The following is a 10,709-nucleotide window of genomic DNA, read 5'->3' on the forward strand; positions in this document are numbered from 1 at the left end:
TGACAAGATCGAGGTCCATTTCTTTTAATGCACTGTATATCTGTGACCAGATGCATATCTGTATTCCCAGTCATGTGAAATCCATAGATTAGCACCATGTGAACACATTTAATTTGACTGATTTGCTCATGAACAGTAACTCATTAAAAAAAAAAAATCTATGACATTGTTGCTTTTTGAAATCTGGTTTAGTATGCAGATATTACTTCAAAAGATAGTAAGGATGTCAATTCTGGTGTATGAACTAAATCTTTACATTAAAAGTAAAAACTTTATTATACATAATTGAAATTGGACAGTAAATCAGAACAAACAAGTACAGGCCACGTACAATTAAGATGGGAATGAGAAGTTAGGATTAGAAGTAGTTACTTCGCTATACAATAACACGTTTGTGAATTGTCCCATAATAGCGTTACACGTCGCCTAGTAGAAAGGGGTCAGAAGCAAATTTTCAAAACTTGTTCTTGACAATATATTACTTCCAAATTGAGCACAAAAGTATCTTATGTTCAGTTGCAGGCGGTTCTCCAAAAGCAAGCGAATATTCAGAAAGATTACAACGCATGTATTTTACATCACGCGAGAAATGCCTTGTGTAGAACTACGTGGCCACGTCACATAGAAATGTGTCATTCCATCTGAGGTTAGGAACTGCATGTCTGGTAGCTAAAATGGCAAGGGAACTCCTCACTAAGGGCAAAATGTAGGATTTCACCAGCTCTTGGGATTATTATGTTTTGTTAAAAACCACCTGCAACTGAAAACGTGTCAAATGTACTTTTCTGAATCAAGGATGAAAGTATAGACAAGAACAGGTTGAGAAAATGGATTCAGACCCTTTCGACAAGTCAAGGTATAACACTAGTGGACAAATTCACAACCGCAGTTAATGTACAGCTACAAACTAATTATAAAGGCAGACTAACTAAATGGAGCACAGAGATATATACACACACACACACAAAATCTTTCCCTCAGCCATTACATGCGGAAACGGTCAGAAAAGTTGGGGGACTGGGGCACAGTGAGTGTGACATCGCTCTTCTTCAGCTCCAGCAGTTTGTAGCGTCTGATGGGCTGGGCTTTGTGGACCTGAGGGACAGAGAGGGGACATTAAGACGCAGTTCAAACACCCACGCACCCATTTACATCAAGGTCCAAGCAGGGCTTCTGTTCCAACAAGTCAAACATTAACACCTAATTCAACTATATCAAAGGGCCGAAAGGGTAATTAATTAGTTGTATCAGGTGTGTTGGTGCTGGAGCAGACACCAGAGACGTATTAATTAGGGTAAACATTTAGTAACAGACAACTGTTTCATGAAGATGTTCAGGTAGTCCCGCCTAGATTTTACCCTAGCTTGTGCCCAAGGAATAATACCCAGGAGTGTGTGCTGGAACAAAAGCCAGCACCCCAGGTAGAGAAAATGAATCATTTCAATAGCTCTGGTTTATAAAATGGTCTATGGACACCAAGTGTTACCACGCTGCAACAATTTTTTCCTTCTGCTTGGATTCCCATTAGCCATTTTACTCTAAGTTGGACTAGTAACCGGAAGGTTGCAAGATCAAATCCCCGAGCTGACAAGGTAACAATCTGTTGTCCTGCCCCTGAACAGGCAGTTAACCCACTCTTCCTAGGCCATCATTGAAAATAAGAATTTGTTTTTACCCAACTTGCCTAGTTAAATAAGTGTAAAATAAAAGTTATTGTAAGTGCATAACCAACTGGGGGCTGGTCTAAGGTTTTCGTAGTTACCTGCTCTTGGCGTAGCCTGGCCATTTTCTCCTTCTCGCACTCCTCCAGCTCCATCCGCTGCGCCTCCTCCACGCGAGCCCTCATCGCCTCCTTTTCGCTCACCGCCCGCTCAAACTCCAGCCGCTCCTTGGCACGGCGCTCTGTGGATAGCTGGAAGACCTCTGGAACTACGGAATTATTAATGTCTTCTAAAAGAGTGCCAAGGAAAAGGGGTTGAAATAGAAAGAGGGTGGGGGTGAAAAGGGTTTGGGTGGTGAGGTGTTCTCAAAAGGTGGGAGAAAAATTGGAAAGGAAAAGGTGGGAAGCAAAAAGAAAAGGGTTAGGGGTGCGGAAGCCAAGCTCAGTGTTTCCCAAACAAAGCCCATGTAAGGAAGTAGGCAACCCTGATCCAGCAAATTAGAGACTTAAAAACAAGACAGTTATTCGTAGCGGTGGAAGAAATATGCTCCAGTACAACTGATACGTGGGTAATGATCCAACAGAACTGCTCAGGATGACAAATTGTTGGAATCCCTTAAATTAAAAAAAAAAATGGTGGAAACATTTCAGGTGTTGAATAAAGAAGTCTAACAGGTTCAGGACCAGGGTTGTCCATGGCCACCATAGTGCAGAAAGCAGAGGTGTGCAAGGCAGTTGTGGTCATACGTACCCAGGACTGAGCGGTTCTCTTTCTTGGGCATGAACGGCTCTTTGTGAATTGCTGTGTTTGGTCGAGCTTTGAAGGTGGCTGCCTCTGCCTGGTGCTTCTGTTCCTCCTTCATCTGAGAACAAAACAGAGGAAATACTGTATGGGGGGCAGGGAATAGGATTTTGTACTATTTGTTGTAAACATGCATGAAGACTGACATACTCTGGTGCCAGAATCAAATTAGTTATTCCTTGTACTGTATACGGTCAAAGTATGAAAGCAACAGCATGACGTTTCAAACAGAAGGTCATGAATTCAATAAAGGTTTGTCTTACCATCTGCTCCCAGCGGTCATTCTTGGCGGCTCCCCGCTCATCGAGGAGCAGCTTGAAGGGCTCAGGCTTGGTGGGCTCAGCCACCTTTTTCTCTGGCAGGACCACCGCATGGAAGTCTGGCAGTGGCTGGGCCTTGAACGTTGGCGCCTGAGGGGTTAAGAACATTAAATAATTAACAGACAACCATTTAGGCTATATTGTCAGACCAACACCTAGTTAGGACAACATTTCCTAGCTCTACAACTTGCAGCAAAAGGCTATGATTCTTTATCCCAAACAAATGATTGAGAAGTCTTAGAGTTCAAAAATAAAAACCTTTCTCACCGCCATCTAATGACAGGCAACTGCACCTGTAATGCCATTAGTGGCATCATTCATCAGGTCTACCCATATTGATAGAATGTAAGGCAAATGATACACAAGGAGAAATCTGAACAATTTTAAGGCAGTTAATGGGGCTACCTCCTCGTGCCTCAGCTCCTCCAGCCTCTTCTCTTTCAGCACCCGCCTCTCGCGCTCCCGCTCTTCAAAGGAGAAGGGGCACACCTCCACCTGGGTCTTGTCCTGGAGCTTAGGCAGAAAGGGCAGGCCAAAGTGGGGCACAGCATGGGCCTTGAGCGGGGCTGGGGGTTTCACCTCCTCCACTTTTCTGTCCATGCACTTCCTCTTCAGGGCCCATGCAGGGGACTCTGGAACAGTGGGACACTGCACCTTCTTTTCCGGGACACCCTGTGAACCAAAAGGTGTGGGTAGACCATTAATAACGGAGCCATCACATCTTATATACAGTCAGTGTTACACCAGTGCTAGAACGCTTTAAATAAATAGTATGGAACGCCTCATACTACTAGCCCTTAGTACTATTCAGTGCACTTCTTTGGTTCTCCTTTGCTTAAAGAGCAGACATGAAACAAACTACAACCAATCCAGTGTAAAAAGTCATGACAATCCAGTAAAAACATGTTGGTTGTGTAGCACTCACCACCACCTCCTCTAGGATCCTGACAGGCAGCGGGCGGGAGTGGAAGGTGTGCTGCTCCTCAGGCTCATCTGGCTTCTTGCTGGCTTGCCGCTCCGCAAGTCTCTTGTCCATGTGCATATGGAATACCTCTGGGTGCGTTGACTCCTTCACAGTAGGCTTCTTGGGGTTCAGTGCCCCCTCCAGGATCTTCCTGTTCAGCCCCAGGGCCTTGAACTTAAACCTGGAATATACAGGACAGGGGTGGATTAATTTATTAAAATGACAGTGTTCTGAACATTGCAAATAGCAATAGAATAAGTAGATACAATTCCCTAGTCCAACAATCATATTGGTTCTACACAATGTATTACTATCTGAAAGTTCTGTCCTTCTGAACAGGCCTCAAGCTGAAGGTTGTTGGACTATGGATGAGCTGGAGCACCAGTAAACATTTTGGCTTTGTTCAAGTCTCATCGGGAGTACACACAGGTAAAAGTAACCCAACAGTCTAATAACTACTATGCAGAGGGTAGAAGGATAGAGTGTGAAGAAGCCATAAGTGTGGATTCACTGTTGGAGTTTCTGGAGCTCCTCTGCCTCCAGTTCAGCGCTGCTCTTGACCGCCGTGGGACGGCTCCTCTGTCGGGTCATCAGCTGAGGGGTGTGAGGGTGGGTGATCTTAAGCTGCCCACTCTTCACAGGCGACGGGCCTGAAGGAGATGATAGATTGTAATTTGTTGCCACCCCCCCTCCCCAACGTCACACTTCTCATGAATCCCAGCCATGCTATGTGAAAGCAACTCATCTGTAATGTACAACAATGCCAAAGCTACCATACGCACCCCTCTCTTGGCTCTGTCGACTACGAAGGTGGTAGCGGGTCGGAGTCCGTTTCTGGAACAGTTCGATCTGTTGGGCCATGGGCATGAAGGGGACAGGGACCTCCACCTTCTTGCTGCCAGTGGACAGGTTGAAGGGCTTGGGAACAGTGGCACCCTTTGGCACCTTGGTCTGAGAAGGAAATAATTCAGGAGATGAATTAAAATAAACATATAATCCTAAATATGTCTGGTGAATTAACCTAGGTAAGTGGAAAATCATATATTTGTTTGTGTGAACCATCTTTTTAACAGCCATAGCAGCGATGTGGCCAAACAGAAGGCTAGCTACTTACGGGGGAGGACGGGTGCTTGCGGAGCTGAGCAGTGAAGTCCACCTCCCTGTGGGTTGATGCAGTGCCCGCCTTGACGCGTCCATCTGTGCTGAAGTTGAACTCTTTGGGTACGGTGGTGGCCAAAGCCAGCTTCTTAGGGAGCTGACCTGAATGACAAGATGAAATCCCTCTTAATAACAACTTCCTCGGGATAGGGGGCAGCATTTTCACTTTTGGATAAATAGCGTGCCCAAATTCAACTTCCTGCTACTCATCCCCAGAATATAAAGATAAGCATATTAGTAGATTGAGATAGAAAACACCCAGAAGTTTCTAAAACTGTTTGAATCATGTCTGTGAGTATAACAGAACTTATGTAGCAGGCAAAACCCAAAGGACAAACCATTCAGATTAATTTTTTCAATTAGTTTATTGGGAAAACAGATTTCTAAGGGTATGTGTTTGCAGTTCCCACCAAAAGTAGTTTGAAATGTTTTGGCAAAGTTTACAGGTAACTTTTGAGATGTTTTGTAGTGACATTGCGCAAATTGGAAGCTGTCTTTTTCTGGATCAAACCCGCCAAATAAATGGACATTTTGGATATATTGCGACGGAATTAATCGAACTAAAGGACCATTTGTGGCATTTATAGGACATATTGGAGTGCCAACAAAAGAAGCTCGTCAAAGGTAAAGCATGATTTATATTTTATTTATGCGTTGTGTCGCACCTGCAGGGTTGAAATAAGGCTACGCTTTGTTTACTGTTGTGCCATCAGATAATAGCATCTTATGCTTTCGCTGAAAAGCCTTTTTGAAATCTGACATGTTGGCTGGATTCACAAGTGTAGCTTTAATTTGGTGTCTTACAAGTGTGATTTAATGAAAGTTAAATTTTATAGTCTTATTGGGCGCTCTGCATTTTCCCTGGCTACTGGCCAAGTGGGACGCAAGCATCCCACCTATCCCAGAGAGGTTAAGTCAGGAAGACTTGCAACGCTTCACCCGTAGTAAGAAAGGGTTACTTACTGCCTGCCAAGGCTGCCCTGTAGCTGGCCATGTTCCTCTTCCGTTTGTCAGCCACCTCCTTCTGAAGAGTCTTGATGGTCACCATCTCCTGCTGCTCAGAGCTCTTATGCCTGGGTGAACACACAATCTAGGGATATTAACCTTCAAAGGCAGTATTCTACAATCCTGGTCCTAGAGAACTACTGGTTGTGGAGGCTTTTGTCCTAGCCATATGTGCAAACACTTGGTTAGTTGCATAAGGTGTTAATGCTAGGGCTATAACACTGTTGGATGTGCCCAGGGAAATGTAAACTCAAATTCCTTAACGTAGCCATGGACGAAAGGACTGACAGGCTTGTCGGCACCAACGTCAGGTCATGGTGCCTCCCTGGCTAATTGCTGAATCCATTAGAGATAGAATGCCTTACTGTGTGGTGTTTGCGGCAGCTGCAGCGGGCCGGGCCTGGTTGGCTGCTCTGGGGTTGAGTCGCACACTATAACGGACACCACCACTGCGTCTGGGGGGTAGTAATAAGCTCCTGGGAAACGGACAAACCAAGACAGTCAGGTTACTTTTCTCCACAAGACAATTGGTCAAGGTTAATTATTAAACAGTCCTTACACTAAAAGTGTACTCCATGGAAAGGGGACAAAACTCTATCTGCATGTGAAAAAGCAATACATTGGCACAGTCACTATTGACCAACAGCCAATGTTTGTTTATAATTCCAATCCCCAAAATGAAGTTTCAACCATGCCGAAATAGCACCCCCTAAACATTTTCACCATGGTGGAAAGGGGGAAGACCCTCCAGTTGTTTACCTTTGACGTGGGCGAAAGGTTCTTACAGCAGTTGGGTTTGAGCTGTAAACAGTTAGACTGATGACTACCATGATTACATCCAGGGCTGGATTTAATAATCCTAGGCACAAAGTTGCTCATGATAACAATAGACAGGTGGCAGGATAGTGCAAATGTTTACAGACCTTTTCAGCTTCTTAACAGGTGGTGCAGCTTCAGGGGCCGTGTGCTGTCCTTCCTCATTGCTGGCTGCATCTTTGCGTTTTAACACCCTTCAGTGAAGAAACAGGATTGCCACTTGGAAGCATACAGTTGGTTGGTCTAATGCTGACTAGTTAGTGAGGGAAAAAGTATTTGATCCCCTGCTGATTTTGTACGTCTGCCCACGGACAAAGAAATGATCAGTATATAATTTTAATGGTAGGTTTATTTGAACAGTGAGAGAACAAAAATCCAGAAAAACACCAGTCAAAAAAGTTAAATTGATTTGCATTTTAATGAGGGAAATAGGTATTTGACCCCCTCTCAATCAGAAAGATTTCTGGCTCCCAGGTGTCTTTTATACAGGTAACGAGCTGAGATTAGGAGCACACTCTTAAAGGGAGTACTCCTAATCTCAGTTTGTTACCTGCATAAAAGAAAACTGTCCACAGAAGCAATCAAGATTCCAAACTCTCCACCATGGCCAAGACCAAAGAGCTCTCCAAGGATGTCAGGGACAAGATTGTAGACCTACACAAGGCTGAAATGGGCTATAAGACCGTCGCTAAGCAGTTGTGAGAAGGTGACAACAGTTGGTGAGATTATTCGCAAATGGAAGAAACACAAAAGAACTGTCAATCTCCCTCGGCCTGGGGCTCCATGCAAGATCTCATGGAGTTGCAATGATCATGAGAACGGTGAGGAATCAGCCCAGAACTACATGGGAGGATCTTGTCAATGATCTCAAGGCAGCTGGGACCATAGTCACCAAGAAATCAATTGGTAACACACTACGCCGTGAAGGACTGAAATCCTGCAGCCTCCGCAAGGTCCCCATGCTCAAGAAAGCAGATATACATTCCCATCTGAAGTTTGCCAATGAACATCTGCATGATTCAGAGGACAACTGGGTGAAAGTGTTGCCGTCAGATGAGACCAAAATGGAGCTCTTTGGCATCAACTCAACTCGCCGTGTTTGGAGGAGTCGGAATGATGCCTGTGGCCCCAAGAACACATCCCCACCGTCAAATATGGAGATGGAAACATTCTGCTTTGGGGATGTTTTTCTGCTAAGGGGACAGGACAACTTCACCGCATCAAAGAGACGATGGACGGGGCCATGTACCGTCAAATCTTGGGTGAGAACCTCATTCCCTTAGCAAGGGCATTGAAAAGGGGTCGTGGAAGGGTATTCCAGCATGACAATGACCCAAAACACACAGCCAAGGCAACAAAGGAGTGGCTCAAGAAGAAGCACATTAAGGTCATGGAGTGGCCTAGCCAGTCTCCAGACCGTAATGCCATAGAAAATCTGTGGAGGGAGCTGAAGGTTCAAGTTGCCAAACTTCAGCCTCGAAACCTCAATGACTTAGAGAAGATCTGCAAAGAGGAGTGGGACAAAATCCCTCCTGAGATGTGTGCAAACCTGGTGGCCAACTACAAGAACCCTCTGATTTCCAACCAGGGTTTTGCCACCAAGTACTAAGTCATGTTTTGCAGAGGGGTAAAATATTTCCCTCATTAAAATGCAAATCAATCTATAACATTTGACATACGTTTCCTGGAATTTTTTTGTTATTCTGTCTCACTGTTCAAATAAACCTACCATTAAAAGTATTTGTCAGTGGGCAAATGTACAAAATCAGCAGGGTATCAAATACTTTCCCCCCTCACTGTCAGTCAAAGACAACTAGAAATGTATTCCTGGACTGGTCTACAGCTAAACAGGCAGAAGCTTGTTTTGGAACAGAGACAATACATCAGAGTAAACCTTTTTATCCATGTGATCTTTCCTTTTAACTTTCGCAATAAACAATTTTCTGAACACCCATAACTGTAGCAGGACGATAGCTGCAATAAATGATCTATGGGTTTGTGAAAACTCAATGTGCAGCCTCACAGAACTCTCAAACAAGATGTTAGCTAAATGTTCTAGAAACAAAATACCTGTGTGTTCGGGCAGGCGGTCCCTTCTTTGGTGGGGCAGCTACCGGTGCTGGCCTATTTCCCCAGGATGTGACAATGTTGGAGTACGTGCTCTGAGCACCTGCTGTGGCGGGTACTGAGGACGTGCTTGGGGCTTCTATTGTGGAAACATGAGTAATTAGCACATTACACAATAGTCAGTCAACTTGTGAATGTATCTGGCCTAGATAGATCACAACTGTCTAAAGTACCAACCCGAGTCTGAGTTCTCTTTCACCCTGGGAGAGACAATCGCCCTGGGCAAGTGTGCTTTGGGGGTCGCACCAAATGGTATGTTGTTTCTGTTTGGGGTAGCAAGATGGCCAAACAGTCTCTCATCCTGGCCAGCACATTGGTCTGCAGAGCATAAAATGATTCAGGAATACATTGTGGATATTCAAGAATTTGGCAAGTTTGCCACTTCAAAAGCATGTAGTCAGGCCCCCATTGGAGCATGCTGACAAACATTGAAATACATGCATTCATCCCAGGAAGCACCATTCTTACTAGCCTGGAGACCTGAAGTTGAATTGCATTCAGTCAGCTAAAGTTCTCTCTCAAGACCTCTACAAGCCAGTATATTGGATAAAATGGTTAACTTAATTGACTGAAGTCCTTGCAGTTGGTCCTTCTGCAGGTAGGATTGTGAGACCATATTTCCACCAGAAAGTGTAATTACATAAACGTTTCAAAGCCTGGTAGGTCATTAAGACTGCGATCACCTGAAGCATGTGCAGGAGCTCTACACCCATGAGTGAGTCTCCTGCATGCATTTTAATCTTGTGCTCATTGTCTCATTCCTACCTGAAAAAGGACCAAACACACGCAAAACAGGTAAAGTGCAAATATACTTTTATTCAACTTTGACTTGAAGTCGTTAGAAGAAACGTTCCTGAGCCAAACGATCACTTGTGCCCTCACATTTTTAATTTCATTGAATTCTACTTGAGGCCACCGTAGAATTAAATGACATTCAAAATATTGTTCACAAGCACGCAAGCATAGGTTGCTAACCATCTTACCAAACCAAATATCTGCGTTGTCCTCCGTATCCAATGCTTGGAAATCAATGACATGTGACGGTGCATCGAATTCGTAGTGACTAGCCGATTCACTCTGCGCCATCTCAGCATCCATCACCGCATCTATTGTCTCCACCTAAACAAGCAGATTAGATGCATGTTGTGAGTTGTTCAAATGGGGCTATCCAAGTTAGTTAGCTTAGGTTATTCATTCACAAACACATTTAACTGCGTAGCGACAAAATATACGTTATTACAGTAAACACGCGAGAGCTATATAAAATCCAAATTAACACCAGAAATTGTGTATTGATGTGAGCTATGAAAAGTAATGTTAGTTAGCATTAGTCGACCAGGTAACGTTAGCTAGCTATTGTAAGTTTACTGTTGATCAAAATTCTCTGGGTAAATTAGATACAAAAGAGATGTCCATTCAAATACAAAATATAACGTACCTCTTAAACACAACCAACGCGTAATGGAAATCGAGTGAGCAGTCAGCTGCAACGTCGCGACCGCAAAATAACAAGTGAGGGTTGGCGTAACCGTTTAAAGTTTCTCGCCATTTGAACCAGCCAATCAACAGCCTCGTCCAGATCAATCGGTTTTTCCATTGGCTTCCGGTTGTCGACGTCACACTCAAGTTATATTTCCTGTCACGTGAGGAGTTTCTGTAACTTTTGTATTTATTTAACAAGGCAAGTTAGTTAAGAACATTAAGAACAAATTCTTATTTTCAAAGACGGCTTAGGAACAGTGGGTTAACTGCCTTGTTCAGGGGCAGAACGACAGATTTGTACCTTGTCAGCTCGGAGATTCGATCCTTCAAACTTTCGGTTATTTGTCCAACGCTTTAACCACTAGGCTACCTGCC

At 44.1% G+C, this 10,709-nt stretch overlaps 1 protein-coding gene across 4 annotated transcripts; it reads right to left on the reverse strand.

Moving 5' to 3' along the window:
- Positions 1 to 230: 230 nt before the first annotated feature.
- Positions 231 to 10,448, reverse strand: LOC110492285 (targeting protein for Xklp2). 4 transcript variants are annotated; one of them, XM_021566475.2, is made up of 17 exons: positions 10,291 to 10,448; positions 9,836 to 9,971; positions 9,030 to 9,170; positions 8,796 to 8,931; positions 6,833 to 6,919; positions 6,669 to 6,710; positions 6,275 to 6,385; positions 5,868 to 5,977; positions 4,861 to 5,006; positions 4,529 to 4,697; positions 4,258 to 4,396; positions 3,708 to 3,927; positions 3,188 to 3,454; positions 2,726 to 2,872; positions 2,412 to 2,523; positions 1,763 to 1,929; positions 231 to 1,095 (listed from the first exon to the last, which is right to left on the reverse strand). In XM_021566475.2, exons 2-17 carry the CDS (start codon positions 9,948 to 9,950, stop codon positions 985 to 987), a joined length of 2,220 nt encoding a protein of 739 aa, XP_021422150.2. In that variant the 5' UTR covers positions 9,951 to 9,971; positions 10,291 to 10,448; the 3' UTR covers positions 231 to 984. The 4 variants fall into 4 exon arrangements, with proteins under 4 accessions (XP_021422150.2, XP_021422149.2, XP_021422153.2 ...); XM_021566474.2 differs by having other exon boundaries at positions 1,763 to 1,950; XM_021566478.2 differs by lacking the exon at positions 6,669 to 6,710.
- Positions 10,449 to 10,709: the final 261 nt, after the last annotated feature.

Source organism: Oncorhynchus mykiss, chromosome 16 (assembly GCF_013265735.2).
Source record: "Oncorhynchus mykiss isolate Arlee chromosome 16, USDA_OmykA_1.1, whole genome shotgun sequence".
NCBI classification, from domain to species: domain Eukaryota; kingdom Metazoa; phylum Chordata; class Actinopteri; order Salmoniformes; family Salmonidae; genus Oncorhynchus; species Oncorhynchus mykiss.